General features: G+C 50.2%; 4 protein-coding genes across 4 annotated transcripts; 2 read left to right on the top strand and 2 right to left on the bottom strand.

Moving 5' to 3' along the window:
• Positions 1 to 112: 112 nt before the first annotated feature.
• On the top strand, positions 113 to 2,039 carry J7337_004157 (uncharacterized protein; the record flags this gene model as incomplete). Its single annotated transcript, XM_044821858.1, has 3 exons — positions 113 to 613; positions 666 to 1,119; positions 1,168 to 2,039. 3 exons carry the CDS (start codon positions 113 to 115, stop codon positions 2,037 to 2,039), a joined length of 1,827 nt encoding a protein of 608 aa, XP_044683191.1.
• A 4,711-nt stretch (positions 2,040 to 6,750) lies between these two features.
• On the top strand, positions 6,751 to 8,170 carry J7337_004156 (uncharacterized protein; the record flags this gene model as incomplete). Its single annotated transcript, XM_044821857.1, has 3 exons — positions 6,751 to 6,861; positions 6,944 to 7,314; positions 7,366 to 8,170. 3 exons carry the CDS (start codon positions 6,751 to 6,753, stop codon positions 8,168 to 8,170), a joined length of 1,287 nt encoding a protein of 428 aa, XP_044683190.1.
• Positions 8,171 to 8,652: 482 nt separating this feature from the next.
• Positions 8,653 to 9,959, bottom strand: J7337_004155 (uncharacterized protein; the record flags this gene model as incomplete). The annotated part of the gene is made up of 2 exons (XM_044821856.1): positions 8,653 to 9,629; positions 9,680 to 9,959. The coding sequence occupies 2 exons, from the start codon at positions 9,957 to 9,959 to the stop codon at positions 8,653 to 8,655; spliced, it is 1,257 nt and encodes a 418-aa protein (XP_044683189.1).
• A 3,263-nt stretch (positions 9,960 to 13,222) lies between these two features.
• On the bottom strand, positions 13,223 to 15,115 carry J7337_004154 (uncharacterized protein; the record flags this gene model as incomplete). The annotated part of the gene is made up of 3 exons (XM_044821855.1): positions 13,223 to 13,881; positions 13,942 to 14,427; positions 14,485 to 15,115. 3 exons carry the CDS (start codon positions 15,113 to 15,115, stop codon positions 13,223 to 13,225), a joined length of 1,776 nt encoding a protein of 591 aa, XP_044683188.1.
• Positions 15,116 to 15,538: the final 423 nt, after the last annotated feature.

Below are 15,538 nucleotides of genomic sequence, written 5' to 3'. Positions count from 1 at the left end.
AGTTCAAGTGCGCGCTGAACCAACGCAACGTCATTCCTCCAGCTTCTCTCTCTCATCAACAATCGCCCAACCGACACAATCGCCGAATTTCTTCGTTGATATTTCACTTGCGATGGACTACAGCTCCACGATCCACGACGTGGAGGATCCCGCTGGCGATTCACCATGGGGCAACTCCCCTGTGTCGTCTCCATCGCGAAACAACATTGCTGCCTTCAATCCCGCCTCAGCTGATGCTCCTCCTCCCTTTCGCTACAGTACACAATCTTCGAATGGCCTATCCCAGGACCAGCCTTCATCCCAGTCTGAAGAATTCCAGCGTCCAGGGACTGCGACTACAGCCTCTGGCACTGAAGATGGTACCGAGGCTTCAGGTACACTGAACACCTCAGAGGCGCAGTCGCAATCCATAGCCGCTGAACCATCAGCTGGGGAGGACGGACAATCTCAAGCACATAGCCAGCAACACAACCAGGTTGGTGCGCCGGCTTCACAGTCTGGACAAGAACAGCATCCCCCGAAACCGGCTGGGCCCCAGTATCGACTCCAAGCCAAAATTACGGGACTCGAACGCACTGGCAAGAAAGATCCCATCCTCCGATTCGATGTTCACGTACGATTTCCGAGTTCTTTTTATACCTCAATGGTGAACTGACAAGGCACAGACTAACATTCCCCGCTTTCGAACAACTCAATTCCGAGATGTTCGCCGTCTACACTCCGAGTTTGTTAAACTCGCCGATCATCTGATATCTGCGAACCCAGAGGTGTTTGTCCCCGCGGTCCCGCCGCCTCTGACCTCCGCTGGAGCTGGGACAGACGAGGATGAGATTCGGGTCAAGGCCTTGATGCAGCGGTGGTTGAACTACGTTTGCGGTAACGAAATCCTGATGCGGGACGACGAGATGGTACTCTTTGTGGAGAGTGACTTTGGTTATAGCCCCATGGTGAAGAAGAAGCAGCCAGCGACAGGCGTCCGCAGAAAGATTTTGAAGCAGTTCGCTCCACCCCCTGATGATACCCCTGAGCTTGCAGACGCACGTCCAACCGTCAAGCTCTTTTATCTTGGTAGCATGGATGCTGGCCACAAGGTTGATAAGCTGGTGAAGGCCAGGAGGGGTAAGCTTCTGACAGACCGCACAAACCCAGCATACTGAACATCCTTAGGACTTGGCCTCTCCGAAGCCGATTACGGTGCTAAACTCACAAGTATGCACGTCCAGGAACCCCATCCTGGTTTGGCAAATGCATATCGAAAGCTGGGTAAAGTCGTCCAAACCGTCGGCGACTACCATGCTGCCCAAGCGACAGCAGAGGCTACAACTATTGGCGACCCATTCCAATATCACTCACAAGACGCTTTCATTGTCAAGGAGTCACTTACCAACCGACAGATTCTGATTCGCGAATTCCTACAAGCTCAGGAAGCTACCCGTAGCAAGCTCAATGCGGCTGATCGCCTCAAAGCCAGTTCGAGTGTTCGCCGCGAAAAGGTGGACGAGGCCATCACAGCATTGGATGACGCTCGACAGCACGAGACCTACTTGTACAACAAGACCAACCGTGTCACCCAAAACTTGGTCCAGGAGCGTCGTAAGTGGTTCTCGAGAACTTCTGCTGATCTCCGCCTGAGCATTAGGGAATATGTGCTTAGAGAGATTGAAGCTGAGAGGCGGACTCTGGCCCTGCTGGAGACGGTACGACCGGATATCCGATCAATTGACGCCTCCGGTGGACTGAGCCGATTGGGTCGTGAGTCGCATCCTACCGTGCGTCGATCAAGTCTCGCAGCCAGTCAAGGCCCCAAGGGCGACTCTTGGAGTGGCGTTCCTCGCCGTTCAGATGCCACGGGTCGCAGCGTGTCAGGCAGTCTCATCAGTAAGGTGTCAGAGGAGGGCGAGAGCGAAGAGAGCACCGAGGCAGCTCAAGGGCGACAGGCGGGGGGCCGTGCCGGCCTTAAGGGTGTCAGCGAAGAGGATGATGAGGATCGTGTGGATGCCAGGAATGCTGCGAGCCGGCTGGCGGCCAGCACCTTCTAAGCAGCAGCAGCAACGAGTGTACTATGTGGATGATGAGTAAGGGGCTTGCATCAGATTCCCTCCTCTTTTTGATAGCATTGCTCTGAGCCTGGTGTCATGCAAAACTGATTTTCTTTATCGTTGCGTTTGTGATGTTCTATTCGTCTCAGGCCTCATGAGTTTATGTCAAACGCCGTGGTGTGTATGGATATGCCGTGTAGGAGCAACACTATGCTCTTGATAATGTCATTGCGCTACCGGAAGCTCACTGTCATTTATCACCATCGTTCGATCTTGAAGGGATGGCGGTGTATAGAGTTGGTGGGTTGGTTACAAGGAAGACTGCACATCTCCCAGCTCTCAATTGTGGGATGCGACGTGATGATTGGCGTATCAAGTCAAAGCTGTGATAAAGACTCATCAGAGAGTTTTTCATGATCACAAATGAGGTCCGAGGAGTATGCTTCATCGTTCACATGAGCCTCTGCCCTTATGCTGAGAAAGTCTTTGACAGATAAGATAAATTGAGTTCATTGGATATACCTCGTCCGATGTTGGAATCCGGTCTGGAAGACCCTGACTATAATCTTGACCGAGGCCAAGCTGCAGAAAAACACTTTACGCCATGTAACGGTCGCACAGAACATCTGTTCGAGACTCCGGAGGTTGTATGTATGTAGGCAGATTGCATTTCCAAGATGATTATGGCGAAACCTGCTGTGCATATACTTGTATGCTGTGTCACCCTGAAAGCATTGGGAGAGCAATGTCGTGGGCTGTCAACCTCAGTCGAATGGCATATCCCGTCAATCTTGCATGAACAAGACTGTCAGCAACGCCCAAAAATTGAACCAACGAGTCGTGCAAGTCCCAATGGTTGCGGGACAGCACCCATAGGGCTGTTTTCTAAACGAAGGCCTCAAGCGGAAGATTGAGACTGACACCCTATCAAACACTGCCTTGAGACACATGTACGGCTGGTTGGCTGTGTCCGTCAACCTTTTTCCTGAGTAACATAAGTAGGTACCTAGGTACATACTGTACTTGTACTGTTAGAGGAGGGAGCTGGACATGTGTCTTGCATTGTTTGTCTTGTCTTAAAATAGAGTTTGCGTGCTAACATTTTTATTCCGCTCGCTGCCTATCCTTGTAATCCACTGAGACGATGCCTGGCTGAGCGAGGCCAAGCAAGCATCCAACGAACATGCTAGACTATGTCGTGCTCAAGGAAGAGGCGGCCTGAAGGGGTTGCGGTTGCTCCACTGCACATAGCACTTTCACGACACCCAACTTACTACCTTATGTGGCACTTGGCGACTGTCATGGCTTGAACTATGTGGGAGCGAGTTATTTGTCCGTCGATTCGTGCCTCGGATTGTAGCGTAGCTATGTATACGCGTTTATACGAGCGTAATAGAGTATTAGTCCAAGTCTTCAGATGGTCTGGTTAGGTAGTTACTAGCTAGTCCGTGGTCTGAAGGATTTAGTTACCTAGGTATTCTTTGACGTTCTTAGTACGAAGACTAAAACATTAGATCAGTTGTCGGGATCCTCGCATAAAGCCTGAATAATAATAGGCTATCAATATCATTGGGGGGTTTTAACCGCGACTGACGGTTATCAGAACTTAGTTCCGGCTGGGGTGGGCTTTCGCGACTTGGTTCAGTCTGCCACATCCAGGGGTTGAGATGAAGTAGTGGAACCCCAAGCGCATGGCATCTCGTCATCTCTGCACCTTGTGGCTAACCCTTCAAATAGACGTGCAGCAAGATAGCTACCGTAGGCCAATCAGTTGTGCAACTCTCTTGTCGTTTCTATGTATGCACGGATACATGTGGTGGCTACCCAGAACAACGGAATATTTCGCCTTGATACAAACTCAATGCGTCAGGAATTGGAATGTCGGCACTTGGTCAACTTAAAGCTGTTTGTTGGGTTTGGATCAAAGCTGAACTTTGCGGCAAGGATGGAGCGAGCTGCATTCTAGAAAACTTCTCAGCATCCGAATGGCCCAGATAACCCTGGGATGACCCAGTCTTGCTTGGCTGTTGATGCAAGCTTTAGCCTGGTCCTAACTTAAGGCGAAAGAAAAGACGTGCAGATTGTCTTCGTGTGTTGGCTGTTGAAAATTTTCATGTTATGATTAGGCTGCTGGCGCCCAGAACATGTATCAAGCCTACCATTGTTGGTGTTTGCCCATATAACACTCCCAAACCATGGATGTATTCATTGGTTGGAGGCACCATAGCCACGCCTGGAAATCATCATTCATTCTCACCCCCATCGGGAGAGAACAGATCGCCGTCAAGACAACTGAGAATATTGCGGAAGCAGTCCTACCCCATCCCCGCCAAACGGAGGGAGGGCTTGACCATACATACATACATACGGATATGGGGTCCGGGGTTTGACCCTCTGATCCCTGCCAACTATAGATTTACTGTCGACATCGTGTTGCTTCTTCTGTGGTTGATCCTTGGCCCTTGGAACCCTTGATAAGGCACGACATGACAAGACAGACAAGTGGTGGTGATAAGCGGCTATGTCTCAATCTTGACTGATAACAGCCTAAGGCTTCAAATTGTTTCCCGTGTAATATTCTGCAGTGCATTTGGAGTCAAACATTGGTTGTTCCAGCGAGAACTCAACCCCCCGAGGTACTGTTATGGACAGCACAAGATGTTTCCTACCTACCAAGAGAATATGTAAAGAGGTCCGAGGACTGGAAGGTTGGTTCTTGGTTAAAGTTCTGCTTTTTGTCCTGGAACTTGGAGGGGATGGATATCCCCCGATTGGTGTGATACACGGCCGGCAAGGTTACCTACATAGTAGGCAAACGCGGAAATACATGTATACATACATACATGCATGTATGCTCCGTACTGGAGGAGATTGCTATCAAAAAGGAAAGGCTCAGTTGAGACAAGAGAACCTCTGTGGCCAACTTTGCACCGAACAATGCGGGCCGGGCACCTTATCTGGTATGCTCTCTTCTCTCATCAGTCTTGTTCAGCTTGACCTACGAGCATTGCAGAATCAAGCATGCCTCCACTGGCCTCGACATTCTCGCAGCAAGCCATCCTTGGCCACCATCAACTCTTGAGACAAATTGATCGCTTCTCACATTCCCTTCATGTTCCCAGAAGTACATACAGTACTAGTAAACGGGGGATATGACTCGGCCCGTTGTCTAGCCCTGCAGCCTGCGACTCAACATAGCGCATCCATCCAATGGCTGGTGGCTGACGACGGTTGGGGAACCGTTGACGACAGCTCCTGAGAGCTGGATGGTGATATTCCTTTTGTCCATTCACGCCGATGAGACCGCTATTTGCACGGACACTCAAGCTTGGCCAGCCTTTCTCACGTTGGGTTCCCTCTGTTCAGAGTCGATATCAAGCAATGCCTTGTCTTGCCCTCAAACGCAGCCGTTGACGTTCCGGACACGTGCGTCAATGACACTCTGTATGTAACTGTCATGGATGTCTTCCACAATCTCGCTCACCGCGATCTCGGGCTGATTAGGGACCACACCACGATGCTGCTTGTGCATGGCTACGGTAGTACAAACATAGTCCCCGGTACACCTGGCCGTCTTCCGCCGCGGAGGCATGCAACAGTATCTACGGCACACGTTCGTCACAATTGATGATCTTGTTTCCTCTTTAGAGCGGGCACCAGTAGTGGCCAGCATTTGCCAAACCCTTAACACTCGTGAAAGCCGTGATGACGAAAATACTCATTTTCTTCTGGCAGCACGCCTTCTGGCCCCCGTCTCCTCTGTCAGCGGCATGGTGGTTTGCTAGCCTGGACACCTTTCACCAAGCCAACTTACTGCATACAATGTCCTTGTTCACGATCTTCCAGGACGACCCAGCAAGTAGACGCCGCTATTAGACCCTTGATAGCGTGCCCTGCGAACAAGCATCAGGGCCCTCAGTGGCGCCCCATCTGTGCATGCAAGACGCCCGCCTGTTACAGGCTCGTCCACCAAATATGCACCAATTCTGCTTGGTGGTCCGGCCTCGGCCCAGGCACATGGCGACCATCTTGCTCTCTTGAGCATCGGGGGCTGTCGTTCTGCCGATACGCCATTGCCATCGTGCTAAAGTCCTGCAGCTAGTTAGTTTGCGATATGACAACACCTAGTCCTAACGGAAAGCTCCTCGTTTCCCACCGATAGCTTGTTGCTTCCTGACTGGGCCTTCTCCCTCCCAATTCAAACGCCTCAAGACGCCGCTCCACCTTGGCACTGAGTATTCTGATGATGAGCGCACGCCCTTGCTTCTGATTGCTCTCGACCCGGACTCCTCTGGCGAGTTGTTCCGGAGGTCACTGGCGAGGAGTGTTATCTACTTAAGGGGTGGAAACCCGTCTTCCTTTGGCTCATTCCTCCTCGATCCTAACGATACATAGCCGTGAGCCTTTCTACCTGCCCAAACCGGCTCAAGCACTCGTGTCAAACAGCTCGAGGATATCGAGGCTTATATACTTCTATATCTTACACCAGTCCACTTGGCACTTGGAGCGCCTCCACGAGCTATCCTAGGCCCTTACCCCCACGCGCTGGCCGTCTCCCACGTTTCCATCTCACTCCACCAGCCAATCCCCTTTGCTGTATTTGCCCCAAACGGCAACTGATCGAGCCATCGCCCGACCTCAAGTCTCCATTCTCACCAGCATCCCACCTTTATCCCACGCTTCGAGGCTTCAAGCGTTGTTGTTGACAGCCATGGCCCCAGTTGCTACGGGAGAGATCGCACCAACGCATCTACCCGGTGGTCTATCGAAGCCATTGAGCATCAGTGCCTCTGTCTTGCATGGTCCCCGCGATCTGAGACTGGTAAGCCGACCCCGACAACCTCTAGACTAGTTGCTGTTGTTCCAGCCCTACCCGAACACCTGGCTGACTTCCCGCGTTGCAGGAAACAAGGACCATCGAGGCTCCAGCGGCAGGCGAGCTTCAAATCGCTATCAAGGCGACTGGCATTTGTGGTTCAGATGTCTCGTACTACAAGAAGTTTGCCAATGGCGATCTCTGTGCCTGTCACCCACTGTCACTAGGCCATGAATCGTCAGGGGAAGTTGTTGCCATTGGTCCTCAAGTGAGTGGCTTCAAGCTGGGCGACCGAGTTGCTCTTGAAGTTGGTGTTGCTTGTGGAAACTGCGGCATCTGCCGTCAAGGCCGTTATAACCTGTGCAAAAAATTGCGTTTCAGAAGCAGTGCCAAAACCTACCCTCACTACCAAGGCACATTGCAAGAGAGGATTAACCATCCCGCTGTCTGGTGCCACAAGTAAGCTCAATATGATATTCCTGACAGCCTTGGTTACTGACTCGAATGCAGGTTGCCCGATAATGTCTCCTTCGAGGCCGCCGCCCTTCTCGAGCCGCTGTCTGTAGCTATCCATGCGGTGAACCGTGCCAGGCCGGAACCGGGTTCCACTGCCCTTGTTATCGGTGCCGGCACCGTTGGTCTTTTGACTGCCGCAATGGCTCGTCAATCAGGCTGCACATCGGTTACAATCACCGATATTGATGCCGGGCGTGTCAACTATGCCATAAGCCGTGGATTCGCAACTCATGGCTTTGTTACCCCCCTGTCCCGCTTGAACTCTTCAAACTATTCTTCTGGAATCTCTACACCCGAGACTGGTATCATTACTCCTGCCAGCACCTTTTCAACCGCAAGCCGCTTCGATGGAGCCAAATCATTGGCAGCGGATATCCTTGCTTCATCAAACCCTGCGGGTACCTTTATGCTCGAGGAGGATGAGGATGGTGTGGATGTCACATTCGAGTGCACCGGAAAGGAGGTATGCATGCACACGAGCTTATATGCCACCAAAGCTGGCGGCAAAGTAATCATGGTGGGCATGGGAACTCCTATCCAGACCCTCCCTCTCTCCGTGGCTCACCTCCGCGAGATTGATATCCTGGGCGTATTCCGGTATTCCAACACATATCCCACCGGCATTCGCCTTTTGTGTTCCCAAGCTGCGAACCCCTCTTCCTGCAGCCTACCCTCGTTGGATGACATGGTCACCCACCGTTTCAAGGGCCTGGATCAGGCACAACGTGCATTTGAGCTTGCAACACGCACCAGTGACGACGAGGGCAAACTTGTCCTGAAGATTGTTATTGAGGCATAAGATCTTTCTCAAAATTGCCTTTTTACGACTTATGATTGATACACAAAAAAGATATCCAAAAAGCCACATCAGTGGCGTACTTCACGGTGGATGTGTAAATAGATTCTCGTTATGAAGATATCAGCAACTATCCTGGTAGCTTGGGGGTTTAATTGGGTTTGGTTGGAGAGATAACAAGTATGATACGAAGTGGCTTAATGGGCTAGAAGAACGGTTTGGCAAGGAGTTCGTCCTAGCAGACATAGTCCACGATATTAACATGAACACTTGCGCCCTATCTTGACTTGACACATGAAGCCGGGATATCTCCACGAACAACTGGACTCGTGAACACGACATGGCTAACTAGTCTATGATTTAATTCATGTCTAAAACACGACTCGAAGTTGTAATCTAGCTCAAACACCAAACGCCCGGCTGAATGTAACTAAGTCGTTTCTGTCAAACGCATCATCGTGCCTTTATCCGTATATCTAGCAATCTCAAACCAGGAGATCGCCAGCTCCACGAATGTTGTAAGCCGCTGGGTCAATGACAAAATCCTGTCCGGGGCCAGGAGGAGCACCACGACGGTGCGACGCCTTTGCGTTTTCGACAACATAGAACTTCTTACCAACGTCACGGGCCTGACCCACGCTCTGGACAATGCCGTTAAGGAGTCTCACCAGGTTAACATCGTTCGCCTCATGGAGCATCTCGCGCTCAAATGCGGCTCTGTCCGAGGGAATGACGAGGTCCAGGCGGCTGACGAGGGCTTGGATCTGGCGAAGCACTGTCGCTGATGGAGTGGTATAGTCGGCGTCCATGCTACTGGAATCGGCTGTGTTCCCGTTGATGTACGAGGGGGGAAGACGCTCTAGGTAGGTGGTGAGAAGGAGTATCCGCGACTGGAGCATCTTGATAGCGTTGGCCTTTGCTGTGAGGGCAGCAATCGTTTCGTCCTCTTCCGGCGTCAGAGCAACCTCATCATCCGGCGCAATCGCCTTGTTGTGATCCTCATCGTGACTCTCTACTAGTCGGCGCTTGCCTTTGCCATTTGACTCGATGGACAAAGAGGGCTTGTCTTCCTTTTGTGGAGCGGCAGCAGCGTTTCCTCCTGAAGCAGCAACGTAGTTCATGCTGATCATCTCTGTTTCGTCGGTCTCAACCGAATAGGGCAGCTCTCTGAACTTGAGCTTAAGAGCGGGCTCCGCGTCATCCATCTTCTTGTCCTCTCCATCGTTATCCGCCTTTGGATCGTCGACTTCATAATTGCTTTCATAAATAGTGAGCGGAAGTCTGCCACCGACGGAGTGATCAAGGACCTGTTCCGGGTGGAATCCGAGGAGTATGGCTGACTCGTTCCAACCTTCGAGAATCTGATTGTGGATTGGTAGGATAGTTGGGGTCGGACCTGAAGAGGGTAGGAGGGTGTACCATCCAACGAGGTCGAGGTGTCTGTCTTTGTGGACAGTGATCACTAGTACATACTTAGAGGGAGATGATGGTAGCATGGACGAGTTTACTGACTCTGTTCTAACCGTGCACCGAATTTCGTGGCATCGAGGAGGTATCCACCTTGCACACTGGGCTCTTGTCGGGTGTGAGCTTCAAAGGCGTGCTCGACTGTGATTTCGCGACCATTTTGTTGACCTAACAAGACGCCAATGATGGGGCCTTCCTGTTGGCGAAGAGTATGCCGTGTGATATAATCGGAGATGGTGAGGAGCACCAGCGGGTGAAGAACAGCCTGAAGCTCGGAACTCTTCTGGTTAGAAAGCAGAGGGTTGGCGGGGGTCGAGGCAGCCATGATGAGCTGAGGCGAAGACGCTGTGAAGCGTTTAAGGTCAAGTCTGTCGTGGAAATTATGTGGCAAAGTTAGGAAGGGGTTGAGATTAGTGCGTTTGGTACTTGAATGAAGCTATCGTTAGCTTTGGTCAAGGCGGCGTTGCGTGAAGGATGATGGAGATGAGTAGGAGGTAGACGGATCATGGGGAATAAAGATGCCCCGCATCCATGCTAGGCTGTCAGACGGGAGCTCCAGGGCTACCTGAGCTACATAATGGAGACATGAATGTGGGGTCTGTTCCGTCGGTGATAACGGATTAGGTCAGCATTCAATTTCCGTTCTAAATTCGACATTGTCGGCATGTAGCCCTGGATTTTATCCGCCATTTTTATTTTAAAGTGACATGTCATGATCATACAATGAATCAAGCTGAGCACACGTGGGTGCTCTATGCTTTGTGTGTATGTATGAGCTGATATACAGTCAGTCCGGCTATTTATGTATGGCCTATCCCTCGTCGACGTTGACGCGACCTCGCTTAGCAGAGCAGATCCATGCCTGGGCCCGTGTCTGTGGCTATTCCCATGGTGCTTTGATCATCATCCAGGAGTCGAGATCCAATCCATTTGATACACCAGCTGCTTTGTTCAAAACCGGCTCGGCGCAGCATTCACCAGCGGTAAAATCGGCTATACTACCTTAGTAGGTACTGGGTTGGTTCTTTGTACGAGAACTCAACAAAAGTCGAATCTAACAAATCTTGTCACCAAGGACAAACCTTTGTTAGTTAACTCAAAAGAAGCTTTCAAGCTTGACCATCTCCACCAATTTTCAAGCCGCTCAAGGTAAGATATGCAAAACGAATGCAGATGCAAATGCAAATGCAAATGCAAATGCAAATCCATCCATCCATCCATCCAATGCAGGCATCTCATTTTGGCTCAGACGGGCGATACCACCGGCACGTCTGTTTCCCTCTGGTTATTATTGTGGCTTCATTTTCTTTCTTTTCTCATACACCCGAGTCTCGGATTTCCCACATCCCGCCTTTCTTCCTCTTCTTCCTCCTCTTCTTCTCTCTCTTCTTTCCCCGCCATTGATTTGATTTCCGAGATCCATTATTATCCTTTATTCTCTTTATCTCCATCAAGATCGTCGTCCCATTGTCTCTTTTCTCCCCCTTCACCTATTTTAGCCTCTCCTCTTCCTTCTCGGTTGTCTCTCTTTCTCACTGGCCGGACCATAACTGGATCTTTCCGGCAAATATCAAGCACTCATCTGATCTGAAATAGTCGCACATCGCATCTCTTATCTGCCTCGAATCTCATACTCAATCTCAATCTCTAATTCTCCGATATCCATCGCCCAACCCAATCTTCGTCGCCACCTCCAGTTTTGACCGACCTTTGAATTTACTTTCCTGTCTCGGGTGTCCACCCCGTATCATCTCACCACTCGCATTTTCGGATACACCCAGACCATGATCGCCGCCTATGGTCAAAGTACGGACAAAGTGGTCCGCGTGTCGACAGCTTCACATCATTTGAACATCACAACACCTTCTTTCTATCTGCAGCAACCCACGACACGCACAGTCATGCCGTCTCGTAGTGGGAAACGTCCTCATTGTGATAGCATCGACAGCGACTCGCCTGCGCCGACCAAGAAGTACAAGCAAGCCACCTCTTTCACTTCCGATACTTCTTCAACATCGACAACGTCGGCTGCCAGCTCTATCGACTTGGATTGTCCTTCAATACAAACACCACTCAGCATTGACACTCTCATGCCGGCCTTCAAGAGCGTGCAATACGACCGCCCCGCCTACCGATCAGTATCGCCACAGCCACCATCACCCAGATCGCATTAAAGCTCACCTCCTTGAAGGTGTTACGAAAGACACGGCCTCACATTTTGTTTTGATAACATTGGATACCACTTTGCATCCCTCGGCATAAGCTGAGGGCACTCTTTTAGGCATCAAGACCAAGAATGATTTTATCTTTGTCATTTTACGCGGAACACGAAAAACACCGAGCCTGGACCTCGGTTACCAATAATTGACGTGTCTAATTCTCGGCGTTATACACATAGAGCGGAGGATTTAAAGGGTCACGGTAGACTCTGGTACATAGACGATTGGAATAATGGTTTGGGAACAAGTTGGGCTCAGAAGTCCCGTACCTATTAATGGCAGATGTTGATAAGTACTATGTAGTCCATAAATACGCAGTAGTCCCCCCATTGTTGGTACAGACACACAAACGCCAGATCCGTCTCGTAATCGTCATAAATCATTTCAGCGCATCTTTGTCGTTCAATTCATCTCCCACCACATGACATCCTCTCCCTGGCAGTGCATGCCGATTTCGAAATTCCGCTCCATTGTGGTCATGGAATTTTCCATGACCAGAAGCTCCACACGCGCCATGGCTGCTCCATCTCCTGTCTGTTTGGCTGCCATGTACTCGGCCATGAGCTCGGCGTGCCGGCTTTCGTAGTCCTGACGGACACGGCGCCTCCGGGCCGCCGGATCGCACGCTGCGCACGTGTCGTTGAGATGTTGAATTTTGACATTGGGAGTGCATGGGCGAGAGTTTGTGGCCATGCCACATGTTGTGGCATAGTTTGTGAATGTGTGGCCGCAAGCCATTGAGGTCTTGATACTTGTGCACATGTCGATTGCGATTGAGTTTAGGAAGCGTTCGAGGAGAGGAGGGAATCGCTGATAATTCGGCGCAATCGCCTATAAGCTGATTACAGATGTATTTGATCTTTGAGCGTCGTGGACTTGGAGAAGAGAAAACCCTCAAGTTGAAGGCATTTATTTATTTACAAATTTGTCCATGATAGAAATATCAACTAACTTCCAACAATTCTCCAGGTTATGCCTTCTTTTTGATCCTTTCTGCGATCATAGAGATGGGTCCCCTGTCCAAGTCGTCTCTGGTGGATGTCGCATGATGATCATGGCACAAAGGCTTCACCGCCATCCTACGCCTCCCAAGTGCGACTAAGAAGTCCAACGAAGAACAGGCCCCCTGGTGTTGAGAGCGGTTGGTGCACAGTGTTATACTGAAATAGCTAATCGGATTGCATCCGAGTCAAAGCCAGCTGCCTGTTTGATGTATTGAGACATGAATGTACGCTCGTAATCGCCATTATCCTATTCTAATCTAAATATGAATTGTACTGTTTGTTTTACTTTGTATGAGCGGTCGTGTTACATGAGGGGAGTTTTCTTTACTACTAGCCCCATCAAAATTACATATCCAAACGTCTTATCACGACTCTTCCGGCTTTGACTCTTGGGCAGCCTCTGGCGATGACTCGGCCTTGGGCTTGATGCTCTTCCATTCCACACCAAGAGCACAAATCAACTGGGCTAAAGTCAATGCCAGACTCACAAAGAATATCCGCGTAATGGCCACGTTGTAGGCGTCCTTCACCAGGGGCATGTACTCGGCCGGAACTATCTTGTTCAGTTCTGTGGCGCCTGCATCGACTATTTTCTTGGGCGTGAGGTTGGGTATATCTGATAAGTGTTTCGCGAGAAGCCCGTTAAGCACAGTCTGCCCAACGGAGACAAATATGGCACCACCGAGTTGCTGCGCGAAGAAGGTGATCGAGATTCCAATGGGGATATCCTTCTTGGAAAGTGTTGCTTGAACAGCAAGGCCGGAAGTCTGCATTCCAAGGCCCAAACCAAAGCCAACAAGGAATTGATAGGCAATCCAGTGCGATGAACCGGTGTCTGGCTTGAGCGTGGTCAAGAGCCCTTCGCCAATGGCCATGATACAGGGACATATCAGCATAGATGGGACATAGTAGCCAATGCGCTGGGTGAAGGCAGCAGAGATTATACTAGCTACGACAAGGCTCAGTACTAACGGGATCGTATAAATGCCTGAGTCGACGGGTTTGGCGCCCTTAGTAGCCTGGACTAATAATTTGTAAGCATAAGTTATAAACAAAACGAAGACTGAAGACAGGGACTACTTACACCACAAGGGGAGATAGTAAACGACAATCATCATACCACCACCAACAAACAGCGAGGTCCATGCACAGGCTAGCATAGTCCTCTGAGTGATGACCTTGGCGGGAACAGTTGCGGTCTCGGGCATCTTGATCTGTATGAGAGCAAAAATGAAGCCTGTAAGAGCGAAGAGAACGAAGAGGAGAATTATTCGCCAGTTGCCCCAGGGGTAAGTCGAGCCACCCCATTGAAGCGCCAGGATGAGGCAGATCATGGATGGCACAAAGAATAATGTCCCGAGGGGGTCTAATCGGGTGATATGCTTCAGAATAGGAACAGGTTCGTGCTTCTTGGGTGATATGTGGAGGAAGAAGAAGAGGAAGACCGAGGCGAGGAATCCTACAGGAAGATTCATATAGAAACACCATCGCCAAGTGGCATGCTGAGTGAAGGCACCCCCAAGAAGAGGTCCAATAACGGACGAGATGCCAAAAACCATGCCAAACATAGCTATAAATATGTTAGCCACCGCTCGTCTAGTCGTGGAGGGGAGAGTTGTAAACTTACATTGGAACATTGGTCGCTTATGAAGAGGGACCATAGGAACAATGGACATCATCGACCCAGTCATGATGCCTGCTGAGCCAATGCCAGCAATAGCTCTTCCGATGATGAAAGCAACAGAATTGGGAGCGGCACCACAAATTGCAGAGCCAATCTCGAAGAGCAAGATACAGACAAGGAAGGTCGTCCTCAAAGGGTAGAATCGATAGATACGACCAAAAATGAGCTGAAAGGCAGCTGTTGTGAGCATGTAGGCAGAACCATACCATCCTATGTCGCCTAGACTTTGGAAGTCGTTTGTGATTTGAGGAATGGCAGTTGCAATGATTGTGCGGTCGAGAGCGACGAGAAACATGGCAGCAAAGACGGAGAGGATTATAAGCCAGAACTTGAGTGTCTTTGGTTTGTAGTTCTCCTGAGCTTCTTTGTCGAAAGCTGGGCCTTTGGAACTTGACTCATCTTCATTGGTTTCCTTTGCTGACTCTTGCTGGTTGCCTTGAGGTGATTTAGGTTTCTCATCTTGTGGTGATATTTCGTTGTTGGGCTTGAAAGGAATTTGCGGTTCGGTTGATGAGAGCGAGTTGAATGATTTGCGATCCGGAGCATGAGACTCGGTCTTGTCGTGGGGAGGCATGGTTGAAGCCGAAGCTGAAGCTGTTCTCAGCTAGAGATGCAGGGGCTTATAAGATGTGATGTTATATAGCTTATTAGTATTAGTATATCTGTAGACGTTGGAAAACGCTGGGATCTGGTGCTGCTGAGCGAGATGAGGCTTGTTGAATAGGACATTTTGCTAGTTATATATCTACACTACAAGTGTTCACCGGACGGACTGAAAACCGAGCCATGCAACAAGTTGAAGCTAGCGGCAGGGCCTAGAAGAGACTTGCACACAGAAAATGCGCGTGCTCGGCCAATACTCATCCTAATAGAGACAATTACGAAAATTGACCCGAGAGAAGTGGTTTGACGTAGAATAAGGGTCCCGAAGGTGAAGGGGATCAGTTATAGGTCGGATCCGGAGACCACAAAGCTATACTTGATTGGGAAACCAAAG

Source organism: Fusarium musae, chromosome 3, assembly GCF_019915245.1.
Source record: "Fusarium musae strain F31 chromosome 3, whole genome shotgun sequence".
Lineage (NCBI taxonomy): Eukaryota > Fungi > Ascomycota > Sordariomycetes > Hypocreales > Nectriaceae > Fusarium > Fusarium musae.
Note: the sequence above shows the minus strand (reverse complement) of the source record. Positions and strands in the feature narration are given on the sequence as shown.